This window comes from Madurella fahalii (assembly GCF_045866475.1).
Source record: "Madurella fahalii IFM 68171 DNA, scaffold_3, whole genome shotgun sequence".
Lineage (NCBI taxonomy): Eukaryota > Fungi > Ascomycota > Sordariomycetes > Sordariales > Madurella > Madurella fahalii.
This window is the reverse complement of record NW_027263973.1, coordinates 2379255-2406247: the sequence shown is the minus strand read 5'-3', so window position 1 is coordinate 2406247 and position 26993 is coordinate 2379255. Positions and strand designations below refer to the sequence as shown.

Here is a 26993-nt window from a genome sequence, read left to right as displayed (position 1 = left end):
ATACATGTGTTCAATCAAATGCCAAACGCGACTTCAGGCCACACGCCACATCTTTGGGACTGGCTGCCCTGGAAGAGAGGGTGGGTGAGTAAATGAATGGGAGGGCGGGCTGCCCAGCGGCAGGCAAGGAGGGGGAGCAGATTCCTGTTCTTGCCGGCTTTACCCCTCTTCCTCGTTGAACTCAACCAACCCAGATCCGCCAGGGAGTGACATTCTGGAGATCACTGCAAGCCACTTCCCGCACACCCTTAAACTTCATGCGAACTTGTGACTTTCGGTCCTAGGCTAGTCTTCCACCGTCGGCAGGGACACCGCAGCAAACATTAATTACCCCACCATCACGAGAGCTGAAGCACAATTTTGGAGAGCTCGTTCCTGGCCAAGTAACCGTACTGGATGTTTCCGTAAAAGAATAAGGTTCGTTTTCCAGGTTATCGGATATAGGGGTTCATGACACTTTCATGCGATATTGTCTTGTGAACTCGAGCTCCACTCCTGCACCCCGACTTACACGCCGTCGCCCAAAGTGGGTCTGATCCCATTCCCAGCAGCGTTCCCGAGAGCTACCCTTGACAACCTTGCGGGGGTCGCTGCTTTCGCGGTTTCGGCTTTATCGATAAGCAGATAAGCCCATTATTTCCTCGCGAGCGCCGCGGAGGTAACCTTCAATCAGGGGTATCGGCAACCGCCGCGGGACGGTTGAGTGTGGCTCTTCGAATTGTTGACCCCATTGTGTTTTCCTCGACGAATGCGGGTCCCGACTCCGGTCCCATCTCAACATGACCAGCATTGGCCCGCACTGGAACCGGTGTTTCACAGCTTAAGAGTGACGTCATGATTGGCCGGCGTGAGAGGGCCCATGGACCCTGGCTCTGTTCCAGGTTTGCTTCGAATTTAGCACAGCACAGGCTTTCAACGGCTCCGGGGCAAGACCTGGTGACTCGAGGGCACAGGCTTCTGAAAAGCATCTCAATTCTTAGCCAAACCAATGTACGATATGCTTCATTCAGGAGCCATAGCAGGTTTCCCTAGTAACTGTCTTTCACACTGTAATCACGCATCTATTCTCAAATTCTGTAACCCGGTTATTGTTGTGGTCTTCGCCGCCTTCTCACCTCCCCCCCCCCCTCTTTTTTTTCTTTGTGTGTGTGTGTGTGTGTGTCTTTCCTCATTGTCATCATACTCGGTGTTATTGGCCTTGTCTGACGTGTGCCGGGGTCCGGATGGTAAGACGAGTCTACAGCCCGGAGAGGTGGCTATTACTCCGCGACCAGTAGAACCATTCATTTCTCTCGTGGTCACTACAGTTGTATGAGACCGGCTTCGAAAGCCAGTCATCTCAGGTCGCTAATCGTAATTTTATGAGCCGCTCATACCGATACAGATTTAGACTTCTCCACAGAGAACCTTGTACGGCATCTTGGCAGCCATCACCTATGTACATACACAAACTATACCCTCTCTTAATCATCAATACCCTGTGCTTGGGAATGTCCCTAACCGCCCTCCATCGACAACAATTGTGTTCCCATTCAGGTAGGCGCCCGCCCTCGAGGCAAGATACAAAATCTGGCCGGCCATGTCGACGTCATCTCCCATCCGACCTGCAGGGACGACGCTCTTGTCCACTGGGATAGTACCGCCACCCGTCATGGAGCCGCCTGCCGCCTCGACAATAGGAGCAGCCATCTCACTGGGAAACACTGATACCTCGCGATTAATATTCGACCCACCGCTCGATGAAGCGGAGAAGGAGAAATAATAAATAGATAAATAACGGAAAAAAAAAAAAAAATAGGAAAAGAAGAAGGAGGACCACTTACGCCCAGGGCAGAGACAATTGGCCCTGATCCCCCATGTCGGCAACACCACGCTCAACATCTTGGCAATATGTGTCGCGGCCGCCTTGCTCGCCCCGTATGCCCACCCCCCAGGAGCCATCTTGTTAAAGGCAGCAATACTGCTCGTCACCACGACCTGGCTACTCACGCCTTCCGCACCCGCCGCTGCCCTCCTCTTATTCCCGGCATCCAGCAACTTCAAAAACGCCATGGCCGTGAACCACACGCCGGTCCCGTTGACCCGGAAGGTGTTGGTGAACTCCTCAAAGTCGGTCGCCATCTGGCAGTCGCGCCACTCCTCCAGCGTGGTCACCCCGGGGACGGGCGCCTTGACCTGCGGGCCGCCGATGCCGGCGTTGCACACGAGGAGGTTGAGGTAGCCGACGTCGGTCTCGACCACCGAGGCGATGCTCTCCAGGCTGACCTTGGACGTGGCGTCGCAGTACAGCGGCACCACCACCGACGGCCGGTTGATAGACGCCGCCGCCGCCTGCAGCACGTCGACGCGCCGCCCGACGATGTAGACGCGCGCGGCCCCCGCCGAGGCCAGGGCGCGGGCTATCATCAGGCCGATGCCTTTTTTTTTAATAAAAAGAAAAAAAGAAGGTATGTTAGCGTACGTGTGATTACTATATAATGAGGAAGCGGAGGCAAAATGGAGTCTAGAGTTGAGTGTTTTGGTTATTGCCACGTACCTGTGCCGCCTCCTGTGATGAGGGCTACGAGGCCCTTGACGGAGAAGAGGCCTTCCACGTCGATCGGTGCGGCGGGGTTAGTCGCCATGGTGAGCCTTGGTGATGAGGAGGGGTTGATATGTTGTTGTTGTTGTGAGTCGAGTCGTATTCGTCTCCCAGGCGGAGAACGGGAGAAAAAAAAAAAAAACAATAATATGAGATGCTGTAAGGCTGGTACCGGCTCGGTTTATATTTGACTGCAGAGGTTCATTTGTTAGGCGGGACTGGATGTGGTGTTGCCAATTCCGTCACTACGCGAGAAGTCATGCGAAAGTAGAATGGGCTTGTATGTATCTAACGCGGGTATGTAAAAGCATACCTATGACTTCTGCTAGCTCCACTCCGATGCGCCCCGAATGAACCGGCCCGTGATGCCCGGTCACTCGCCCACTAACCGTTCGGTTTAGTTGTTGATTGTTGACAACTCCGGGTTAGCTAAAGACGGACGGATTGCCCCGCCTTCCCTCTGCCCCGCCTGAATTGTCGCAGGCTAGGTGGGAGTCGAATACCCGCTCGGCTCAGTCAGCAGCAGCACACTTCCCGATTTGCGTTGACCCAGAGATACGACCGGCCGTGCATCACAGGGTTCAGCCACGTTGGACTGGCGTCAAGAGAGGCTTGGGGGGGCCTGGGACGGGGAAGTTCGGCGTCGGGTTGTTGACACCCGAGGCAGCTTCCACGGGGATTGCTCGGTCTGACGGACCTGACATGCAGAGCTCCTGCGACAAAACGACTTTTCCCCGTCTCAAACAAAACGGGCCAAATCTATCATCAAACTAAATAACAATTCATGACAGATATAAGCACCCTCTTCCCAACCTCGTACTCCGTGGTTGCCCCCTATTTTACAGGGGACGACGCCGGGAACTGCGAGGATACCACCAACTGGTCATCCCTTAAGAGCTACCGTCCTGAATGAGCCTGGTGATCTTGCCAATTGCAATAGTTTGTCCCTACAGATGCATTAGCGGTGTTGTACAGTACACGGCACAACCGGGAACGGTAACTTACTTGGTCACGCAGAGTGAAGCGGCCCATTTGGGGGTAATCCTCAAACCTTTCGACGCACACTGACCCGGCGCCGCCTGTCACTTGCAGAATAGCAATGATGCTGTCGCCCTTCTTTGCATGTGATGGAGGCACCTTGCTCTTCCTGTTGGTGCCCTTCTGCAGCTTATGGAGCAGCGCGGCGAAGGTGACCTCCTCAATGGCTGCATGAACGTGCAGCACACAGTTGAAACCAGCCGTGAGGATGCTCTTGAGATCGAGAATGCGGATCTGTGCCTCGAACTGCGAGACGTTGTGTACCAGGCGCTTGGGCGAGCATAGGACAAAGCCCGGCATGATTTCTTCTTCCTCGATGCCGCGGAGCCGGAGGCGGACTTGGTCGCCGCACTGGGCGATGGTCACTTCATCTTCCGTCTCGCCGTAGGCCGCCGCGACTTCGACGTTCTGCTTGTTGGGCATCATGACCAAGCTCATACCCTTCTTGATGACACCCGCCTCGATCTTGCCCTCGATCATGGTGCCCATGTCACGGTACTTGCCGGCAACCGCCATCATGAATGGCGCGTTTACCTTACGCTCTAGCGCTTGCATGCTGTCAAGGTACTCGAGGAGCGACGGGCCGTCATACCAGGGGCATATGTCCTTGGGCACGCGGTCCTTGATACCCATCGTCTGTTGCGCGGCAATCGGCATGAAGAAGATGTCGGTCTTGATGTTATACCCCGTGCCCTTCAGGAATTGCTGCAGCTTGGTGGTGCACTCGACGTAACGCTCCTTGGACCAGTTCACGGTAGGATCGTCCATCTTATTGATGACGACGACCAGCTTGTTGACGCCCTGTGTCTTGGCTAACATGGCGTGTTCTCTGGTCTGGCCACCCTTCTCGAAGCCAGTCTCGTACTCGCCCTTCCGCGCGCTGATAACCAAGATACCGACGTCGGCCTGGGAAGCGCCGCCAATCATGTGCGGCACATATGTCTTGTGACCGGGTGCGTCGAGGATACTGTACCGTCGCTTCTCCGTCTCAAAGTAACCACGGCCGACCTCGACGGTTTTGCCCTTGGCACGCTCCTCGTTTGTCAGGTCGAGTGCCCATGAGAGATACCAAGTCTCACGGCCCATTTCCTTGGCCTCCCTTTTGTACTTGTCCATCGTTCTCTGGTCGACCATGCCCGTGGTGTAGAGGATGGCGCCTCCAAGAGTACTCTTGCCGGCGTCAACGTGGCCGATGAAGATGATGTTGACGTGTTCCTTGCCGTAGATTTCCTTGAGCGTCTCTTCGTCCACGTCGGCCGCCTGCTCCTTCTCTACAGCGTCAGCATCGCGCGCGGCGGCCTTAGCGCCGCGAGACGGGCTAGAACGGCCCGAAGACGGAGTAGGCGAAGTCTTGCCACTGCCGGATCCCTTTGCGTCTGTCTTGTCAATCGCCTTAGCAGCCGTCACCTTGGCAGCTGCGTCCGCCGTTCCTTCTTTCTTTGCCTCGTTCTTTTTTGTGTCTTCCTTCTTCGATTCCTCCTTGGCAGGGGCAGTCGCACCAATAGACAGAACCTTCGCCTTGGGCTTGGGGGGGTCGCCGCCGATGCTCATAACCTTTGCACCGCCTTCTTTGGTGACAGTGGGCTTTGGTGCATCTGCCGCCGATGCGTCAGGCCGCTTCGCGATGGTAGGCGCCGGCTGCGCCGGCTGCGCTTGTTGGGGTTGGAATTGCTGCTGCTGTTGCTGTTGTTGCTGTTGTTGCTGATAGCCCTGCCACTGCCCGTATCCCTGGTTGTAACCCTGCTGTCCGTAGGCACCCCCGTAGCCTTGCTGGCCGTACTGGCCGAAGTTCTGCTGGCCACCGTACTGGGGGTAATATCCCTGGCCGCCGTAATACGGTTGTTGGTAGCCGTAGCCGCCGCCGCCGCCATAAGACTGGCCCGGTTGAAAGGTTTGCGCGGTGGGCTGGAAAGAGGCAGCACCGGGCCGGAAGCCTCCATGAGCCTGCTGGCCGCCAATGTTCATCTGCTGTTGCGCCTGGCGCGCCAGGTTCTCGTCCTGGGCAGACGGGTCATCCTCCCACGAGTCTTGAATGTTGGACATCTTGGCTGTTGAATGTGCTCTATTTCGTTGATGGGTATTGCCCAGCCGCCTACCGAGCGAAGCGTCAGTTGAAGGGCTCTCCAATTGTTCGATGTCGAGGACCAGTGACACAGTTTTGGGCTTGCGGGGTAAATCAGGGGGAATCGGGTCGGCTACAGATCGAAAAACTATATATCTGAAATGATAGCTACTCACAGACAGCGTAAAGACTCGGCCTTACTAATGAGTCAGTCGTGACTCGAAATTGCGCCGCTTCACTGCTCGTCTCGCAGGCAGAAGAGTGAAGAATTGTCAGTTGTTCCCACCGCGGATCGTGGCGGGGAAGAGGGTTTTGGTCGTACAGTAATGAGTCTGCAGTCATACTGTTTACCCCGCCATGCTCACCGCTTGCCTCAGTGGATGTTACGATCTCTTGTTTGCATGCTCAGGCAGCCCTACGCACAGTGTGCCAAACAATTGGCCCAGCTGATTGCACCTGGACCGGTTGCCCGCCTTGCCACCTAATTGGGCATAACTGGGTCTGACTAGGCTGGGAAGCCCAGGGACACGAGCGCGCCGAGTGTGAACAAACAAGCTCCCCAAGACAGAAGCTTCCATGCTGCTTAGCAGCATGTGTTCTTGTTTAAACACCGATAATGGATGCTGTGAGAAGCCATGGAAGCGCTCTTGGCAACTCTTGGGGTCCAAACTGTCAACTATGCCATCAGATCCGGAATTGCCCTGACATCCAAATACGCCGTCCAGCAGTGCTCGCGCCTTCTTAAAACGGTCAATGACAGGGCGGTCCACGCGGAGCTCAAGGCATTGCAGAAGCTGCTCGACAGCAAAATCAAGGTCCATTTTCTTTAACAGCCAAGTTACAGTGGATGCATGGCTAAATATCCGTCTACAACAGATCCTCTCTCCTGCACTCGATTTGATCGAATTCAAGTATGGCAGCCAACAACGCACCTTGATGGCCGTAGGCGACACTAGGGCGCTGACGCGTGACATGCACATTCACAGGTCTGGTCGGGGAAACGTCTTTCTTGAGTCCGCTGTCCCCCTCGCCAAATCACTCCATCGAGACATTGTCCGCCTCGGGAAGCGCTTGGAAAATGCCGCCACCGCCGAGGAGGACGCTCGCGACGCGGGGCGCAGAGCTCGCATGTCGGAAGCCCACCATGCCGAGCTGTTGCTCGTAATCAGCGACATCAAGCGTCTCCTTGAGCGAATCGACCGGGATATCCCCCTCATCCAGCTTGCCATCACTGCGTCTGGCGAGAAGATGTCTACGGCCATGACGCCTGGCATCTCGCCGTCGAGGATGATGCAGGCTAGTGCCCTGCTCTCCTTCGCCGATGCTCAGTTTGTCCTGGAGCCAGGCCGCCCCGTTCAGGTCGGGGCCTCGTTTACGTTATCTCTCTACATGCTATTTCTTGGGCATTCTCAGGCCGCACCGTGCCCTGCCGCACAGGACACATCACGGTCGACCTCTGGGGGCTCTGTGGGTGATGGCTCTCGGGAGACACCTTATGGCCTTGGCGAAGGAGAGAGAAAGCCCATCTGGAAAGAGGTGATGCACAAAGCCCGTGTTCGGCTTTGCCGGACACCTCTCGATTGGGCTTTTGATCCTGCTCATGGATATTGTCCAAACAACGCCGCTGCTTCGCAGCTCATTAGGTCTGCATCCAGGGAGTCAGTGTTTGCATTTGGCCATCCAGATGAGTATTCATACCACTTGGAGATTATCGAAGACTTACAGGACGGGAGACTTCATGATTGGGATGAGTCCAAGCCAAAGCCCTTCGACGAAATTCCAATGGCCGGTATACGAGAATCTATCCCGATACACCAGCTGTGCAAGATCTTTTACACGGATACCGGGAGGATTCTCAACATCGGCAATACAGAAGATAATAACCCAGTTTTGCTCCTGAAGAGGGATGTCAACGCCAAGTCTCCGATCAAGATGCGGCAAGAATGGTTTGAGGATCCTGAGGAGGCAGATGAGTCACGATATGGGACGGCAGATGAGCCTTCCGAGCCCTCTGATTCTGATGACCAAGAAGATGTTGACCGGCAACTGTGGGAGGAAACTGAACATTCCGCACAATCACCTAGCAGCCAGAATGGCTCCCCCACGTCGTACCTACCTCCTCACTTGGACCCTGAATGGCTAGCGCTAGAGGTATACACTGAGGGTGACGACGACGGAGAGGGGGATGAAGACGATGACGATGACGATGACGCAAGCAGTGGCCGCGGAACTCCCCAGTGCCTGGTCGCTGGTCCTTCTCGGGCACAACAAAGGCTTTCCGTCGACTCCAAGCTCATGGATCAAGTTCGACGCATCTCACTCCAGCCGGGATCAGGCACACAACACCCGACTGGCGCATCGTCAACCGATTTGGAAAAAGCCCAGGAGAGAGCACCCGAGTCATACGTCGCCAGATCGCCCTTCGGCTCCATCACCTCGTCCCTCTCGCTGTTGGAGATGTTGATACGCTTGACGAGCCTGCAAGAGTTTCAGCAGACATCCCATTTGGCCATCCCCGACCATATCCTAACTTTCTTCTTGGAGGAAACATCGACCACCGGTCTGCAAGGCGAGGCACATTGGAGGATGAGGAACGAGGCAAAACGGCGCATGGGCTTTGACCCCTATACCGATACGCTTGCGAGGTAGAGCAGTAATGGGCGTTGGGAGTGGAGTTGATGAGACAGTGATTAGAGAGTGAATGAATAGAATGCAATTTTAGGCCCCACAGCACGCCAAAACAACCGTTATGCCACCTTGCGTGTTGAAGTAGGCTACGAATCAACTGCATATCCGCCAGCGGTCCAACCAATTCACAAGCTTTGGACCTGGTCGACATTGAATCTACGATAATCGTTATTGGGTGATTAGGAAAGTCGGATGAGAGACCTGCCGTCAGAGAAGGCCAGAGGCGCATGGAATAATTCATGGAGAGAAGGCGGAGAGAGATTAGAGGTACAAGCTTTGTGAATGAGGCCCTGAAGAGACCCCATCGTCCTTGGTTGAGATCTGGGTTGATCTTGACTCGTAGATATTTATGATAACTACTGGTAATAATAGGAGACTATCAGAATCTCGAGCCTCCAAGTTATTGGGCGAAAGGAGGTGGGTGTTTAGTCATGGTCACGGTGTGGCTAGTCTGTGGCATAAATGTAAACACCGGCGACAACCGTCGTGATAGTGAGCACTGCGGCGTCATGAAGATGTTCATCATGTCAACATCATACCGATGTCAGTCATCAAGCCCACATCTGCACCTAAGATCGTGACATTGATATGATTAGATATCATCGAAACAGAGCTCGTCCTTTCCTGTTTAGACCACCACACACCCCAAGAGAAAATACACACAGATACAAATACAAGAATAGGCATTGGGACCCATGACTCTCGTGGCCCACAGCAACACAACCCCCTAACTATGCCAACAAACCGCCCGGCTCGTCGGGGTAGCCTAACCGACGGATCCAACTGGTACCTACACGCTGCAGTGTCCAGTAACGCTACCAACATATCCCATACGTAGTAGTCCAATCAAGCCTAACATAACCCAACCATGCGCGTAACACTGTCCACAACACTCAACAGACCATGAGATACCCGCCCAACGATACCAGCGCTCAATACCCGCCATCCATCATGTCATTCAAAATATCCCTCAACACCGGTTTGCCCCTGAGTAGCGCCCGCTCCCCAATCCTCGTCGTCTTCTTGGGTTGCACGACAGTCGTCGTCATCGCGCCGTCTATTCGCTGATTTTCCTTTCCGTTCGCCTTTCCGTCCGCCTCCTTCTCCTTAAACAACAACAACCCGCCCTTCTTCCGCTGCTGCTGTTGTTGGCCTTTACCCATCCCGTGCCCCCCACCCTCAGCAATCCCACAACCCACAGCAGCACCCACACCAGTACCGGTACCAGTGCCAATGCCAGTACCACTAATGGCAGTCCCCTGCGTGGCGGCAGCCTCTTCCGCACAGAGATGGCCCTCCAGCGCGCCCCGCTTCAGCTCATAAACCCACTCCCTTTCCTCCATCAGCCGGACAAACCTGGCCAGCATCTCGCCCTCGCCGCACCCGCCGAGCGTCGCCTTGCTCCCCACCACGAGCAGCTTCGTCTTGGCCCTGGTGAAGGCGACGTTGATCCGCCTCCAGTCCTTCAGCAGCTCGCCGATGACCCCGCCCTCGTTGCTCCGCACCAGGCTCAGCACCACAACCGACTTGTCGCGGCCCTGGAACCGGTCCGCCGTGTGCATCTCCACCGTTGCCGCGCCCCCCGTCGTGGCGGTGATGCCGCTCCGGAGCGTGTGCTTGAGCAGCGCCAGCTGCGAGCGGTAGTGCGTGACGACGCCGATCTCGCTGGCGGGCACCCCGACGGCGAGGAGGGCGTCGACCAGCTGCGCGACGATGCGCGCCTCGCACGGGTTGACGATGCGGTTGCCCTTGGCTTGCTCGCGGCTTTCCGGGAGGAGGGCGTCCGTGTCGACGAAGCGGACCCGCGCCGAGGGGTGGACGAGGTCGGCGAGCCAGCAGGTCCCCGGGCGCGGTGAGGGGCACGGGATGGCGTGGAGGATTCCTCCTCCCTTGTAGGGGGAGGTGGATGGGCTATAACCGGGATGTTGTTGTCGTTGTTGTGGACGGCGCTGTTTTTGCTGTTGGGAGTAGGAGATGAACGAGGTAGCGTCAAAATGCCTGCTTCGGAGTGCGCCCATGTCGGGGACGTGTAGCTCGGCGAAGCGCAGGGCTTCGATGCCGCACTTTAGCCGCCCGTTGTAGATGAGCGTGTTGGATAGGGTCATGATGTCTTCGGACATGCGGTACTGGTGCTCGAGGTTGACAACGGATTGCGGGTGTGTGTCGGACAGCAGTTTGAAGAGGGATACGTCAAGGCCGCCGAGGCGGGCCTCCTCGTTCTGTACCAGAGGAGGGAGCTGGTTGTGATCGCCGACCAGCACAAAGGTGCGCGCCATCCGGATGGGTCCTAGACAGATGGGCAGCGTGATCTGTGAGGCTTCATCGACGATGCAATAGTCAAAGGTGCGCTCGTTGAAGATGGGGTGGTTGATACCGAGACACGTCGTCGCCACGACCGGCGTCTCGTGCCACGCGCGACGAATCTCATCAAATGACTTCATCGGTTGGCCAGCTAGCGTTACGAAATCCTGCACTTCGTGGTGGACTTTGGCCGGTGCGCCCAGCCTTAATATGGGGATGTTATCGTCTTTGAGCTTGAGCAGGATGTTGTCGACAGCAGTGTGCGTGTACGAAGTCAGGAGCAGCGTCTTCCCCTGGCCGATCAGAGCCCGAATGATGTGGGCAATGGTGGTCGTCTTGCCGGTGCCTGGCATTCCGAGGACCAGAGCATAGTCCCTGGCGCTCATTACCTTCTCCACCGCCGCCTTTTGGTCAACATTCAGGGTGTCCTTGCCCGGAACTGTGTACTGGGTTGGAGTTGTCTTGAATCTAGGTGGGACAAGGTCGACAACGAGCCGGCGAATCTCGGCAGATCCAAACGGACCATCAGCCATGACTTGGACAAGGTTGTTTCGCACAGTGGCCATGCCGTTGCTGAACTCGTCCTTGTCAAGGCGGTAGCGGATTGGGTCTTCCTTGATCTTGCCCTGGCTCTGCTCTGGCTTTGCCCCTTCGGGAGCAACGTCCATGATGCTGGCAAAAACCTGGTTATTGACGGGGTCAAAACCCGGCTGTCGAATCCGTGCATTGTGAAGCCGCCTATCGACGGCAACGCTGATCCGCTGTCTCTTAACAACTGTCACGTAGCCCAGCGCTAATGCAAAATGGCCCTGCTCGTCAGAGATGACGATTGGCTCTCCGACAGCGAGCTGTGAGTCTAGGAAGGAGAAGCCGGGCGCTGGGTTTTCCTTGACGAATGTGTAGGAGAACCGGTTGATCTTGGCCTGGTTCCTATCCTCGGATGCTGAACCTTCTTCGATGATGACGTTGGCGAAGCAACGACCCAGTTTCTCACGCTCGGTGCTGACCATGGTCCAGAGCTCTCGGCGCAGCTTCTGGCTCTCCTTTTCTTCCTTTGTGAGAAGGTCCTCCCACTTCAGAAAGAACTCCCTGTGGGTAGGGGTGAGATGCTTGACTACCTCGTCAAATTTTTCGTTCAATCCACTCGTTTCGCCATCGCCCCCGTCCGCCAGTTTGTGGTAGGTAAAACAAGACGTTTGAGCGTAGCACTTCCCGCACGCATTTTTGCTCCTCTTCATGGGCGGCAATTGAACACTCCTCTCCCGGATGTAACAGGCCAACTGGTTCCGTTGCATAATCATATGGCGGAGTTCGTGCCTAATGGCGGGAATGCGCAACGACTGCGAGGTCTCCATGTAGTACAAGATACCATAGACAATCTCGATGTCGTATCGGTCGGAGAGGAGGAGGTTATACAACACTGTCTGAGCTTGATGGTTGGTGGTGGCGTTCTTTCCCGTCTTGACTTCAAACGGCACGGTCAATGTCTTGGATGCTTTGCCATCTTGCATCGTGACCTGCACGGTGGCATCGATGTTGCCTTTCAGGCCATACATTGGAGACCAGACGTGCTCCTCGACGTCGAGCAATTTGCTGACACACATGTTGACTTTCTCCCCGTTCTTTCCATGGACGAACGCGTTGGGCTTGGGGCTCGCCGACACAAAGGCTTGGGCCCAAGACTTCAACTCGGGCATTTTCGACATGACATGAGAGCGTGCATCCTCCAGGCTGACTTTGATGACATAAAGGTCTTCCAAGTGCTTTTGTAGGGTCTTGTTAATAACACACCCCAGAAAGCCCAAGTCCCAGTTGTTGGCCATCAATGCCTCCTGGAAGATCTCGTGGAGGATGGTGCCGTATACCAGTGCCGGGGTTGCCTCACTGGTGGCCTTGACTCTGTCCTGAAGGACAGCGCGCCGCATACACGTGAATGAGTCCGCCACGACGGTGGCTGAGACCAGTTGATCCGGGTGCAGTATGAGCATGTTGTGGTTGTTGTCGATAATGCATCGGCCGGACGGCTCGAAATTGCCGATGATGTGGACGTAGGCTTTGGGGCTTGCTTGCGTGTCGTACCAGTCGTTCCGGAGATGCACGGTTTTGATCGCGTTTGTCCTTTCTGCTTGCACAAGGAGGATCTGAACTCATCAGCTGGGCTCTTCAACCGACTCTAGAGCCCGTCTTACCTTTTCTGGAGACTCGTGCCCTCTTTCATCGGTATACGAGCTATCAAGGACGTTCGTGACCAAATAGCGCTGGATCGCCTTGGGTTTCTGGCTGAGCTATGCCAATTCTTTAGCGTCCCACCGTATCACTGTTAGCTATCTTGCTGTACATACATTGGGTGAGAAGGGGTGAGAAGCCGCTTGCGTTACAGCAAGCTCGATATCGTCAAAGTCCAAGTCGTCCAAGTCGTCAAAGTCATCTCCGTATGCATCGTCTTCTCCCCCGCCATTGGGGCTCGGCTTGCCGTGCCGTTGCCCCTGGAACTGACTTTGAGAAAGATGCTTTGCCTCCACCTCGTCGACCAAATCCGCCGCCCCGTCGAAGAAATCATCATCCACGTCGCCAAAGTCGTCTTCGGGTGCTTTCCGCGCAGGCGGAGCGTCACTGACTTTGTCGGAGGACTCGACTAAAGTGGATTCATCCCCTTGGGCTAGGTGGAGGCTCGCATCGAGCGCCATGAAGGTATCGTCGTCGAAGTCATCATCGCCATAATCCGAGGATGCCTTAGCCCCAGACGCGATTTTGGCGATGCTGTTGGCCTCTGGATTTGCCCGGCTTGACTTTTGAGCCAGTGGAGAGCTCCCGGACTGTAGCCGTACCGGGGATTGTCTGGCAGGATCAGGAGTCTTCGCACGTGTAGGTGAGGGTGACTTGGGCTGTTGATGAGCCATGGGGCCCGCTGACTTTGATTTTTTGATTTCGCCGTCGACCGTCTCCAAGAGCGCCGAAACCATGAAGGACTTGGAGTCTGTCAGGGAGTCTCTCCCAGCAGTATCTCCCCGATCCGAGTCTGCCCGCTCGATTTTCCTCCGCTTCGGCCAGTGAGAACCGCAGCTGATTGACTTCCTCAGAGATCTGTCACTCCCCGGCCCACTGGCATCCTTGGGGGGCCGGGGGGAGGACGAAAACAGGAGTTGTGCAAGCAGCGGGTTAGTCAGACCGGATGGGCTAGCGTCCTTGCCGGGAAGAGAAAAGCGGTCCCATAACTCCAAGGCTGGATCAGCACGGGGTGTCTTGAGCACTTGAGCGAGCTTCTTGGTATCAATCGCGGGCGTAGTTCGCTTCGACGCTGGCGAGGATATGGGTGACGAGCTTCTAGCGCGCTTTCGGCCTTTTCGAGGAAGAAGCGGGGAGATGGCGACATGTGGGTTTTCAATGTAGTTGCTGCACCACAGGAGCCGTTCACTGGGAGAATTTTCTTGGTCTTGATCAGGAACATCGGGCTTTCTTAACATGTCTTGCCAAGCGGGACGATTCGCGGGCGTCATGGCGACCTTGGCTTTATCAGCCGCTGGCGGCGACGCTTGATTCGATGTCGAGTCGGCATCGAGTGCTCCGGCGGCCGTACTCGGCTCGAATTGAAAGGCTAGCAGCTTGTTTTTCGTGGTCGCGGATACAGGCAGTGGAGGTTTGGGCACGGCCGTCTGCGGGGTGGGATTACTCCTTGATCGCTGCCATTGTGGCCGCTACCGAGTGTCAGCACACGCCTAACTCCTATTTACGCCCTCCTACGACCGTCTGGTATGGGACACTGACTCTGGAACCTCTGTTCTGCTCCGAGAAAGACTTTTGCAGAGGCATTGCACCTTTGGATTGCGCACTAGGCTAACTGTACAAATGCTCCCGGTCTGGCAGAGGACGGCACACGCTGGGTGAGCGTGGTGATGATACAATTTCTGTTGTGGTTGTCCATGTATCGGGAGGCATGATGGGTGGGCAGGTGGGACGACCTCTGGTACGACGAGCATGGGGGGGTATCAATCAAGACGCGTTCCTGCGAACCGCGTTCTCGTGCTTCCGGGACGCGACTTGCCCCACCACGACGAGTCCCTGGGACGGGACACAGCCTTCTTCAATTCAGGTGCGGCTAGTGGGGTGGCTAGTGGGGTGGCTAGTGTGAGCGCTGTGGCTAGAGCGTTGTACAGTCCTGTAATTTTGATTTCCGTATGATATTGTACAGTACATTGTAATTGATTTAGCTCGTTAACTCGGCTCAATACTAGCTGGAGCTCCACAGCCTCCTGCCCCACCTAAAGATGAGAATACACCTACCCAGTATGCGGCCAACGACCAGTGGCAACCCAAATTTATACCACGTAAGGGGCTGCCAGAGTCTGGCCTCTGGCACTGCTATCTCGTCGTGTCGTGGTCTCCTCGCCGGTGCGTTCTCCGACTTTCCTGTGAACACTTCGACCGCCTCTAACACAATCACCACCGTCTCCTCCGGTCGACTCAGGAAAGGTGAATGGCTCGTCTGCAGCTCTCTATGCTCCACAGTACCACCCATTGCCCTCGCCATGCCCACCTGCATCCGTTGCATCACCACCGGCAAACCTCGATCCTCGACGGTGCCGATATACCACACAGGCACGTCCATCCAACCAGCATATGCGAATTCACCCCCCTCAAACAATGCTTTGAGACTCTGGCTAGTGAGCTGAGAGGCCCAGTAGTCCGCCTCATCTACCGGCAAGTCGTGATAGAATAGCTCGCGTGGAGGGGTGACGAGATCAGCATATCCAGTCGCGTTGTTTATGCGCCAGGAGGGAGGTGGACGGCCGAAGAACGGGTCCATAAAGGAAACTCCCGTCAAGGTAAAGCCGGAGGCGATGAGGACGAGGCCGATGACGTGCCCCGCTGTTGGAGTTTGAGATTGGTCTGTGTCCTGAGCACGGGTCGAGGCTGGCATTGGAGTAGAGCTGCTCTCTCCGGCGTCTCGCGGTTGCGTGAACCCCCGGATAGCACTGTTGCCAACCATACCGCCGTAGGAGTGAGCAATTACTACTACGTCGTGCCCGTGGCTTGTTTCACTGGATATTGCTTCGCGGGCGGCATCGATATCATCTTTGAATGTTGCGGCTGGGTTCCCAGCCGTCGAAGGGAGGGTGATCGAGGTACATTTCAGCTTGTGGTTCTCTTGCAGGAGCTTGGTGATCTTATTGTAGCACGTAGGTTTATGCCAAGAACCGGGAATGAAGACGAGCGTAGGTGAAGTAGACATTCCAGAAGATGACTGATGCCGTCAGAAGTTGTTTGTATCAATGCAAAATGCAGCAGTAATGTATTGTACTGTGAAAAGTCAGATATGCCACAGTGGAAACTACGTAGGAAAGGTAAAATCCAACATAGGGCGAAAGGAAACGTTTTTTACAGTATTGTACATAAGCAACACACCCACTGGCGGGATCCATCCCGCTAAAAAAACCCGAGCCTCCCCACCCGTCCCCCCAAGAAAACCGATAAGATAAGCTCTTGGATAGAGATTCCCTAGTGTAGCTCCAGCCGCCAAATCCCCACTACATTATTGCTCCACCCGCCTCCAGCCGAAATCCAGCCCCTCAAGGTTGCGAATGCAAACGCCAGAGTGCGGGTATGAGCTGCCTGCTCGAGAATTTGCGTTTTGCTGTCGACGCCGCGCGAGCTGTGCCAACGAACCTTAAACTCGACCGACTTATGCACGGATTGGCAGGCCTGGGCCGAAGCCAAAGACAGATCTGGGATCCCATTCTGAACCTACCCAGCCCCGTCAGGAGCTAGATTTAGAACAGCGCAATGGACGAGTATCCAGCCGGCAGTCTAGACCATACAATTCCCCTTCTCCTCACTCTGGGTACATGCACCGGGACAGCGTACGATCCCGGGCTCAGTGCGGCGCTCAAAGAGCAGGCAATCCTCATTCGATCCGAGCTCCCGGCCCTCGACTCGGACCAGGCGCGTGCTCTCTTGCGCTACATGCAGGACCGAGATGCGTCGCGGTGGCCCTGCAATGGACGGGATGTGTCGAGGAAATACCGCTTCCGGATCAAGACGGCTGAGAGGGTGGGTAACGTGCCAATGCAGTCGCCATGTTCAGTTCTGATGCGACCCATCTAGTCGCTACTCCTGCCCCCGCGCCGTGCCCGTCTTCCCGACAGCATCAAAGCTCCGTCGCCACCAGCGTCCACCGTGCTGCACTCTCCCTACTCGCCCTTGAGTCCCATCTCTCCGCTGTATCCAGACGGCCTGGTCGATACGGAATGGATTCGCAAGCATCAGGACCTTGTCCCGAGCCTCCTGCTCTGCTTCTACACGCTCTCGTCCGACCCGACCCTTGCCACGCTTTGTGACAACCAGATAAAGACGGATGTGAACAACATTAGGGCTCTCCTGAGCCAGTCCGGTTATAAGACGCGACTTGCGGTGGCGCTTCTGAGCGACCACAGGGCACCCTCCGTCGATGGCCTCCAGGAGCGACTCGAGACCATTCGGAAAGGCTGCGGCCTAGATGCAAAGGCGCTGTTCCTCGTGCCGCCTAGCGACTCCCAAGAAGGGCTCGAACGTGTGGCTGAGAACATGCTCACAACTCTTTACACCGTGTCTATCGAGTATTACCGGGATCTTGGAAGGCATTGTCGGAAGAAGAGGGGCAGGGGAGTTGCCCCTCAACCAACAGTGCCGCCGACGTTTGGCACATCGCAGACGCTCTCGCTAGCGGGGTGGAACGTCCGTTACGATTTCAAGTCGGCCATTTTTGCGGAATATCGATTGGAGATGGACGTTGCGTTGCGCTCGTACGAGCAGGCGTACGAGAATCTACTGAGCTCCGAGCTGATGGAGCTTATCCCCAGCTGGAGTCCTCGATGGAACGAGGCCAGGTTTCTAGCCGATGTCATTGCCGTGCGCTGTCTTCGATGTTTACTCTGGAATGGGCAGCATAGCGCCGCTGCTCGCCGCTGGCAGTTTCACCGCGAGAGGATAGCTGACTTTGTCGACCGCCGCGGCAGGGGAACCAACAACTACGGGTGGGAAGCCTGGGAGGCTCGCTGGGCCATCGTAATGGCAGATCTCATCGAGAAGGCCGATATCCACGAGCTCGACCCTTCGACTCTCAGGCTATACCTCCAGCCAGAGAAGAGCGTCATGGGAGAGCGGCTACAACCCTGGGAGCTACTCCATCACACCGGGTACTGGTACCGTCTGGCGGCAAATCACTTGCACGCCCGGAGGTCCTACGCTCGCTCGATTCCTAGAGACGACAGGAGGTCGCCGAGCGCCTCACCAGCCTCCCACGTTGCAAAATCCGCCTTTACCTACGACACGTATATGTGTCCCGATCCCTACGAAGAATACCCTTTAGACCATGCAGGCATAAACCACGGCCAGATGATCGTTGACCGCTTGATGCGCGCCCGCGCTGACTTTCTTAAACGACGCCAAATCCGTTTCGCTGCAGAGGTATCTCTAGAGTGTGCCAGAGAGCTCGCCCTTGCCAAAGACTGGCAGAATATTGTAGAACTGCTACGTCCTCTCTGGAAAGACCTCCCTTTCAGGACCGAGGGCTGGGCCGCAATAGTCGAGGAGGTGAACTGGTCCCTCAGGGCGGCAGCTGCAGCCGTCGGTGATGCCGAGTTGGTGCTAGCAATTGATTGGGAGTTACTCTCACAAAGTATGTCTCATATCTTGCTCACCAACCTTTCTAATGCGTTCCCTCTCCGCGATGACACCGGTTAACTCTAGCGTAGACTTTACAAAGCGCTCCGATTGGCATTACGACATCACAAGATCACTGGAAGGCGTCAATACAGAGTCCAAACCCTCTGTTTCCATCAACGACGGGCAGTTACTCCCATTCATCTCTGCGTCTTTCCTCTTCAAGGAGGAAGAAGGCAAGGCAGGGCAAAGCGTCCCGAGCCAGCTGTCCATCAGATCAAACGCCCACCCAGGATCAGTGCCCGTCGCCCTCAGCAGCATCCATGTCAGCTTTAGCGGCAGTGTCAACAGTATCTTTCTAAAGCACCAGGAAAACGGTCATGAAACCCAACAGAGGCCCGGAAGAATCATGGTGTTTACTGTCCCGCTGGTAAGCGAGACGGATGGCAACGCCAATCCCGAGCCCACAGCGCCGGACGAGTCTAGCAACGGAATCACTCTCCTCGGAACCGCCGACCTGACATTAATACCGGGTCACACGCTCGTGTTCAACATGGAGATTCCACTACGAGAGCCGGGCGAGACACGCGCAAACTCTCTACTTTTGAACTTTGAATCCGAGGCTTTCGACTTGCAACAGTCCTTGACACTCCGGGAGAACATCAGCGCTAACCTCTGGCATATATCTGCCACCGCCACCAAACACTCTCCTCACCCGCACCCCCTTACCGTGCGCGTCCTACCCAGGCCGCCAAAGATGGAGGTTAAATGCCCGGGATGGAGGGAGCAGTACTATACAGATGAGCCTGTCATCCTCGAGTTCGAGGTCGAGAACGGTGAGGACATTGAAGCCCTCGCCAAGCTAGACGTCGTGCTGTTCGGTGAGAAGCCACCCACGTTCACAGTAGAGATCCCGGGTCATGAAAGCCAGACCTCGTCTAGTGCCCGCAGCGAAGAGAGCAAGCTATCAGCAGCACCGCTAGGCAACATCGCGAGCTCCAAGTCTCTCACCGTCGCTCTCCGACTGCCCGCGATCGAGCGCTCAAGCCGATACGACCTGACGCTCAAAGTCACCTACTTCCTCTCCACTAATCCCGGCACACCAATTTCACAAACCGCCGTGTTCCAGCTCAACATCGTCAACCCGTTCGAAGCCAACTACGACCTCCTACCTCGCGTGCACCCCGACCCCTGGCCAAGCCTCTTCGACTACGAGACCGTCAGCGCGCTCCCAGACGACGAAACCGATACCCTCCCTCCATCCAAAGGCATTTCCCAATCCTGGTCCCTGGTAACGCGCTACGCGTCCTTTGCCTCCGAGCCCCTCCGGGTAGTTGACATCGACATCGCCATCCATAACCCCCGTTCGTCGTCGATCCGCTGCGCCACCTCGGCTAAACACACCAACCTCCCTCCCTCGGGCCAGCTCATCCAACCCAAGACGATCGAAGAAGCCGTCTTCGACCTAGTCGCCCAGAAATCTACCGTTGATGACCGCAGCCACGCACCGCTGGACATATCCCTCATCATCAGATGGACGCGCCACCTAGACTCCTCCCCCTCATCCCCCAAGTCGACCAACACCACCACTCTCCCCATCCCGCGCTTCACCATCTTCGGCACGGAACCGCGCGTCCTCGCCACCGTCTCCCACCACAAACTCTCCCCTTCTTCTACCCAGCTACTCTTGACGCTGACGGTGACGATCGAGAACGGGTCGAACCACTTCCTGACATTTGGCCTGAGCATGGAACCGAGTGATCAGTTTGCCTTTTCGGGGCCGAAGCTGACGACGGTGAGCCTGCTGCCTGTTTCGAGGAGGAGTGTTGAGTATCGATTACTGCCGCTATTTAGTAGTGGTGCTGGTGCGGGTGGGAACGGAGAGGGAGGCCCCCAGGAGGGGGAGGAGGAAGAGGGTAGGTGGATCAGGCCTGGGTTGGTGGTCAGGGATAAGTACTTCCAGAAGGTGTTGAGGGTGGTTGCCGGAGGTGAAGGCGTTAGGGGGGACAGGGAAGGGTTCGAGGTTTGGGTGCCTTCGTCGGCGCCCGGCCCGGCGGTGGATGATAAAGGGGAGGGGAAGAGGGCGTGATGGTGCTGATGTGAAGGGACCTGGCTGTGTGGGTTAGTGAGGTTGGAAAGCGGTTGTCAGGGGCGTTTGATGTAGCTGCCGCTCGGACCCAAGCGATTTGGCCGTCATGTAATTGCGTAGGTCGGCGGCACCTGGCCGTTGGGTTATGAAGATATGAACTACTCTGAGACGGGCTCATTGCGCCGATGTTGCCTTTGACATTCAGTGGATTCATTCGTATGGGTGCTAGTATCGCGGTGGAGGCCGGCTTCGGTGGGGAGGGAAGGCGTAGCAGGGCGACCTCTCAAAGGAAGTTGCAAATTAGCCGAGACTCTAACACTGCGATGCCTTCATGATGCTCCAGCGAACCGCCGTTATGACAGCATGGCACTATTCGGACCGATCTCCCCGTAAGTCTCCTTTCAGTTGTCTCCCGGCGACTATTCCGAACCGTACACGCCTACGGTAGGCCAATATCGACCACGCCTCACCCGCCGCCGCCAGAACACGAATCAGCCATCCTAGAACATGGTAGATGAAAAAAGGCCCCTGTACAATGCGGAAACACATATAGGGTTCGGTAGATGTTATGTGCGAATCTGATACTACTTTACCCAGTTCAGGTGTGGAAGAAGAGCCGGGGTCTATGCAATAGGTGTCTAGCATCTAGATACGTCTCGGACGAACGAGATATCTTTAATATCCCATGCGAGTAGGTCTACGGAGAGGTAGCATTTGCTAAGACGATACTGTAACACCCAACCAGATGCTCATCATGTCAACAATCACTCATACATTAACTACCCTTCTTTGACCGGGGTCGTTGATGTTACTGCCAGCGCCATGTATATACAATAGCAGTATGAGAGATAGAGAACCCCCCTTACCCTGCTGGTATATTATCGTCCCCAATGGTTTCCAATTGTTCACCTGGACCTCGTCGTAGGGCGCCAGTACACACTCAACCGATTGGAATAACCACCATTCCTCTCACAAGGCTGGATAGCGGGGTGGCGGTAATGGCTATGCATCATGATATGCTATATTACTCTTGCAGGCATCTCGCGCTACCCACGCTGGTGGTCGGCTGCAGTGCAGCAGTTTCCTTCTCATCCGAGCCTTGTCTCTCGAGTTGCGATAAATATCTGACCGACTGTTGTCCGTAAGTTTCTGCCTTTGCTCATCATCCCGTCCAAGCCAGTCAGGATCACAGGAATGGTCTTAAGAAGCTCGTCAGACTCCCGATCATCGTCTTCCGACAGCATTGCGCCTTCGGGAGATGTAGTGTTTGTCATCGGACCAGAAGGAAAGCGGATGAGGGTGCACTCCCCCATACTCCGCACGGTATCTCGGGATTTCGATGCCATGTTCAGCTCCCATCACGACGAGGGCAACAACTTCTCTCCAGAGTCACCCAAAGATATTTCCCTCCCGGACGGGGACCCGGTAGCCCTGGAGATCATCCTGAAAACCATCCACTCTTTGTATGGAAGCCTTCCATGACCCGATCGATATGGATCTGATGAAGGAAACCAAGGTCGAGTGTCGGTATGGACCTCACTTGGAACCCAGCTTCGAGAGACGTGTCCGGGAGGAAACAGACCGATTCATTCAGAACCTCCGCGGATTAAGTTTGACTGGAATTTCGCAGTCAGACGGCTCAGAAGAGTCTACGATCTACTGGGATGAGCCGGCGCCACAGTAAAGGGTCTGGAGTTGGATGCGCTCTGCGAAGGATCATCAACTTATGCGACGGAGCTAAGTTTAGGCGCTATGATCGTCGATTCTATGAAGGGGCTTTTCCTTGTCCGTCTCGAGAGTGAGGTCAACTGGAAATCAATCACGAGGTCCAAATGAAACCAGAATCCAGGAACTAGAATCTTTGATAATATGAGGAGGTGGCGCGACGGGCAAACATCACGAACCGCAAGTTAGTCGATCTTTCCAAATGTCCATGCCCCTACCACTCCAAGCAAGAGTATCCACAAGTTTAGACTCTTCAAACAGACAACCCCCCTTTATTATCCTCTTGTTCCCGCTCTATCCTATTAGCCTCCAACAAACCTACAAAGGCGTATACCAAGCTCGCTGAACCTAAAGCACAATCACCAACTCTACTCAGGCGTTGTCGTCCATCAAGATAGCAGCAGCGACTTCATGGTTAAAGAAGCAATTCGAGACTTGCGGCGAAGCAAAGTAGAGTAAAGCCAAAAAAGGGACGAGACAAAAGTAGGACTAGCACAACCGTTTCCGCTCCAGCTTCAGTCCATCAGCAGCCCTCAGCGCTCTTCCACCTTGATCGGTTCCACCGTCAGGCGTTTCCCATCCGTCTTGACCTGCTCTTCGATCAGCGTCTCTCCGGCCATGTTAGTTGCAAGTGACTTTGTCTCTTCTTCCCCTCCTTCCTTCTTCTCCTTTTCCGGCTCCGGCTCCGGCTCGGTGTGACGAGCAGGTTCCTCCTTAGTCTGCACCGCCTCCCCCCTTTCTACATCTACTTCCATCTCCCCACTTTTGTCTTTAAGCTTGTCCTTTTCCTTTTCACTCCTCTCCACAGCCGCCACTTCCGCTTCCGCCTCCGCCTCCGCTTCCGCCTTCGCCTCCGTCTCTACCTCAACACTCTTCTTCTCCTCAACCCTAGCCCCTCCCTCCACCTCCCCCTTCTTCGTCTCCTCCCTACTCACACCACCCACACTCAAAATCCCCTCATCAGGATCAATCTCAAACACCGACACAGTCGACACAAACCCAAAGCTCATTTGCGCCCGAGGCTTCTCCTCCGCCGTTTTACTCTCGGCAACGGTAGTCGCCGCAGCCGCCGCAGACGTTGGGGCCCTCCTCTGCGGGCCCCTCGCCCTTCCCTTGCGCGCATCGCTCAGCGGCACCTTCTCCTTTTCCTTCTTCTCCTCGACCTGCTCGTCCTCCGCCGACGCCTCTTCCCTCTTGGGCGGCGCCTGCGGGCCCAGCTGAAGTCGCCTGTTAAGGTCATTCATGAAGCCCGCCTGCAGCGCCGCAATCTTTGAGCCCATCGGGCGCGCAGGGACAGCCGGCTTTTGGCGGGGCGGGGGTGCCGCAGTCTCGGCTGGCTCCTGACCACCCGAGGTGGGGCCGGTCTTGGCGGGGCGGGGCGGGATCTGCGGCTTCGGGCGCTCCGGTATGGCAGGCTTGTCGTCGCCCGACGTTTGTCTCAGCCTAGGCCGCTCGGGGATGGCTGGTTTCTCGGCGGGTGCGGGTGACTTCTGGGGCCGCTCCGGAATTTCAGGCTTGATGGCATCGGCCGGGGAGGATACCTCGTCCTGCTGGGGTGTGGAGACGGTTGTTTCTAGCTTCAAGCTGTCAGGGGTGTCCTCCCAGACGTCACGGCTGGGGAATCTTTGCTGCGCGGGCGGGCGAGCTTTTCCTGCTTCGGCTGCGAGATGCTGCTGATGCTGGGCCCAGACAGGCTTCTGCTTGTGGCGCGCCGGGATCAAGCCCTCGGGTCCGTGTGCCCGGGCTTCCTTCTCAGCGAGCTCCTCCTGGTGACGGGCAAAGGCCTGCGCCGGTGTCTCGCCTTCTCTCGGGGGCGAGACGGCTGCCGGCGATGGTTTTTCCTGCTCATCAAAGAACTCGGGAGTGGAGACCTCGGCCGTGTAGTAAACGCTGCTCGGCGCATCCTCCCAGATATCGGCGCTCGGGAACCGCCGTTTATGGTTGGGTTTCGCCTTGTCTTCCTTGGCAGGTTTCTTCGCTTCCTGCTTCTCGTCGTCTTGGAATAGCGGTTCGTACTCCTCCACGTCCTCTAGAGGAGTGGGCCGGAGCTCAAAGGAAGTCTCCTTATACAAGCTCGCGGGCCTGCTCGTCGGGCGGCTAGAGGGCTCTTCTACCTCGAAGGGAGGCTCGACTGCCGGATAGATGACGCGCGGCGATGGGTCCTTGGCGACCTCGTCATCGGCCAGGATAGGCGCCGTGTAGGGCCGTTCTACCTCATCGTCGGCGTTTACGGACTCGGAGTCGCTAAACATGACAGACCTGCGGTGGTTGGGCTCCTCGACGTGGATGACGTCCCCCATCCCGGACCTCCGGCGGCTCTCCTTATCCGAATCCGAAACCGCGGAACCTGGCTTGGCCGGATCCTTGGCCTCGGGGGTGGGCCCGGGAGAAGCGACGCGAGATGTCGATTCCTCGAGGGCCTGCCAACCAACCTGGTCGCTGGGGGTACCAACATAGCCCTTGACAGCTGTGCAACACGGTAATCAGCCAATGTCCCCAGAGAGATACTGTCGCGCCAAGCTTACCAATACCAGAACCGTGGGTTATCGTATCCCTGACGATCTTATTCAAGTCCTCGCTACTCATGGAGAAGTCGTTGGGCCGATCATAATGATGAGGCACGTGCTCCTTCTTCAGTAGGTCTGGGTGCTTCTCGTAGTAGGCCTTATCCAACTTGTCTTGTGACACAACGCCGTGGCCATGCAGGCCGTAGCTGCCAGGTGGTAGGTTGCCGCGCGCCGATGTCTTCCGCGCATGGTGCCTGCCCTTCGGGCCCTCGACAGTGGCCGGGGAAGGCGAAGGGGCCTGGACGTCACCGGCATTTGGGTACATGGGCACCTGCTGGCCAATCTCGGGGATCCCCTGCTCGTCATCAATGTAGCTCTCGGTCGTAGACAGCTGACTAGCGGTGCTAGCCTTCTTCTTGAGGCTGCGGTTTGACGGCAAGGCGGGGGTCGAATCCTCGACGCTGCTGGACCTTCCGATGCCAAACGAGGCGGCCCGCTCGCTGTCGGTCCGGGTAACGGCCATGACGCGCTGCTTTGCGCTAGCGGCGGGTAAGGATGGTTTGGGGGCGTGGAGCTTGAGGTCTTCGGCTACGGTACGTGTGTGTTCGGGGCTGGCACTCGCCCCGCCAGGTGAGCTCAGCTCCTCGGCCAGACCGGCATATTCCTTGCCCTCCTCGCCCACCGAGGGTAGTTCGACGGATGTGGAGCGAGGTATGGGGTCGCCATTACGAGCGGCAGGCTGCAGTGACCGGGGCGACTTGAGGAATGTGGTCTCGTTCAACGGCGACGGAGCAAATCGGTCGGGGTTGGGGCTTATGGATCGCTGGGCGCGCTGCTTGCTAGGTCGTGGGGGAACCATGGGAGCTGATGTTTTCTCTTGGCTCCTAGGAGGTCTCGGAGGTATGGCGGGGGCTTGCGCTGTTGTGGTGGACATGATGGGCGGCTCGCAAGAAGTGGCCTAGTTCAGATATATATATGGGGGGGGGTGCCTAAGGGATGAGCCTGCCGTCGCAACGTGGTTCAGGCGGAAAGAATGATGGCAGGGCTCGGGTTGTCGCGGATTGCGCCGCAGTGTGTGGGTGTGTGGGTGTGAATCCTTCTTTGAGAAGCTTTGTCTAACTTAGAACAATGCGACTCTGGGTCTGGTCAGCCTAGGCAGTACAATCGGTGACGAAAAAGAAAGCTTGAGAAGCACGGCGAGATAAGCGCGCCCAGCGCGGCAGGATATCGAGCAAAGGCCAGGGGGACCAGGTAGCACAACGCTCCCGAACTAGACGTCGTCGCATCCGTTTGTGCCTCTGCGCGATAACAACGTGTCAAGCCGGAGCATGTTACCGAAAGATAACGGGCCAGCACCAAACCAAAGCGATTGGCGGCCCGGGGGTTGGGCACGATATGGCGGTGCGATACCGCTGATAGCGTAGAGGATGCCAAGGGGCATGCATCGCCAGCTAATGCCATTACACGAGCGCTTGCAACTTTGTTGCTATCACGGGAGGCTACGAGCTGCAAGCCTGTGGCTCTTCACACCCTCCCGCGACGACAGCTGCATCTCGCACAGCTCCGGCCCTTGTGCCTCCCCGAGCTGCAGCCAGCAAAATAGCCGGGATAGGCCCACGATGGGGGTTCGGTGAGTCGCCGGCCACTTTGCCAGCAAACTCGACGAGTTGCCAAAGTATGGTGTTGGGGTGTTGAAGTCGCCTCTGGCGTCCCACTTGCAGGAGGAAGGCAATGGAGGGGCAGCTTGGGATGCTAAAAACTCACCAATAGAGAGAGCTTTGCTCTGGACGGGCCAAGTACGCAAGGTAGCCAAGTGGGCGAAATAGACTGGAGAAAGCCGAAAGGACAGAAAGAGAAAAAAAAAAGAGACCTTAATCGTCAATTGAGTCTCGAGATCAAATATTCTCAAGGTTGTCCAGTGTGATGAAACTGGGCAGTCCGTCAAGAGTGGGCGGCACCCCTGACCACTTATACCGCTGACAATGCTTTCTTCGTCATTAGCTACGAATCCGGCCCCTGTCACTGCGAATATCCGTACTGTGCTGCCGCAGCGTACTCTGCACCTCGAGTACTATCCTGCCGACCCTCGATTCCACAATGTCGTGCCGTGCCTAAACAGGGGTGTCGTGAGCTTCGCTCACCCCATCAGGCTAAGACACCGACCAGCGAGTGATCCAGTGACTCGCCCGGATTCCCAGATGGTCAAGACGTGGAATTCACCGTGCGGGTGACAACCGGCCAGCAAGGTGGGTGCTCCGATGCAAGAAGTCGCTTGGCTGGGTAACTGTACAAGCATGTACTGTACCAGCGGGCACCTCCATGGACTCCAAATCCAGCAGCCCACTTTGTTTCCGTACAGTACTC

At 56.3% G+C, this 26993-nt stretch overlaps 7 protein-coding genes across 7 annotated transcripts; 2 read left to right on the top strand and 5 right to left on the bottom strand.

Moving 5' to 3' along the window:
• Positions 1–1470: 1470 nt before the first annotated feature.
• On the bottom strand, positions 1471–2624 carry MFIFM68171_06168 (Rhamnolipids biosynthesis 3-oxoacyl-[acyl-carrier-protein] reductase; the record flags this gene model as incomplete). The annotated part of the gene is made up of 3 exons (XM_071061588.1): positions 1471–1703; positions 1824–2417; positions 2537–2624. The coding sequence occupies 3 exons, from the start codon at positions 2622–2624 to the stop codon at positions 1471–1473; spliced, it is 915 nt and encodes a 304-aa protein (XP_070917689.1).
• Positions 2625–3471: 847 nt separating this feature from the next.
• On the bottom strand, positions 3472–5662 carry SUP35 (translation termination factor GTPase eRF3; the record flags this gene model as incomplete). The annotated part of the gene is made up of 2 exons (XM_071061587.1): positions 3472–3528; positions 3587–5662. 2 exons carry the CDS (start codon positions 5660–5662, stop codon positions 3472–3474), a joined length of 2133 nt encoding a protein of 710 aa, XP_070917688.1.
• Positions 5663–6316: 654 nt separating this feature from the next.
• Positions 6317–8330, top strand: YRB30 (Ran-specific GTPase-activating protein 30; the record flags this gene model as incomplete). The annotated part of the gene is made up of 3 exons (XM_071061586.1): positions 6317–6496; positions 6558–6592; positions 6668–8330. 3 exons carry the CDS (start codon positions 6317–6319, stop codon positions 8328–8330), a joined length of 1878 nt encoding a protein of 625 aa, XP_070917687.1.
• Positions 8331–9301: 971 nt separating this feature from the next.
• dna2 (DNA replication endonuclease-helicase Dna2) lies at positions 9302–14480 on the bottom strand (the record flags this gene model as incomplete). The annotated part of the gene is made up of 4 exons (XM_071061585.1): positions 9302–12811; positions 12860–12955; positions 13013–14365; positions 14436–14480. The coding sequence occupies 4 exons, from the start codon at positions 14478–14480 to the stop codon at positions 9302–9304; spliced, it is 5004 nt and encodes a 1667-aa protein (XP_070917686.1).
• A 418-nt stretch (positions 14481–14898) lies between these two features.
• Positions 14899–15900, bottom strand: MFIFM68171_06164 (Methylesterase 7; the record flags this gene model as incomplete). Its single annotated transcript, XM_071061584.1, has 1 exon — positions 14899–15900. One exon carries the CDS (start codon positions 15898–15900, stop codon positions 14899–14901), a length of 1002 nt encoding a protein of 333 aa, XP_070917685.1.
• A 551-nt stretch (positions 15901–16451) lies between these two features.
• Positions 16452–20397, top strand: MFIFM68171_06163 (Trafficking protein particle complex subunit 11; the record flags this gene model as incomplete). The annotated part of the gene is made up of 4 exons (XM_071061583.1): positions 16452–16718; positions 16773–18324; positions 18401–20161; positions 20222–20397. 4 exons carry the CDS (start codon positions 16452–16454, stop codon positions 20395–20397), a joined length of 3756 nt encoding a protein of 1251 aa, XP_070917684.1.
• A 2258-nt stretch (positions 20398–22655) lies between these two features.
• MFIFM68171_06162 (Altered inheritance of mitochondria protein 21) lies at positions 22656–25563 on the bottom strand (the record flags this gene model as incomplete). The annotated part of the gene is made up of 2 exons (XM_071061582.1): positions 22656–24589; positions 24648–25563. 2 exons carry the CDS (start codon positions 25561–25563, stop codon positions 22656–22658), a joined length of 2850 nt encoding a protein of 949 aa, XP_070917683.1.
• Positions 25564–26993: the final 1430 nt, after the last annotated feature.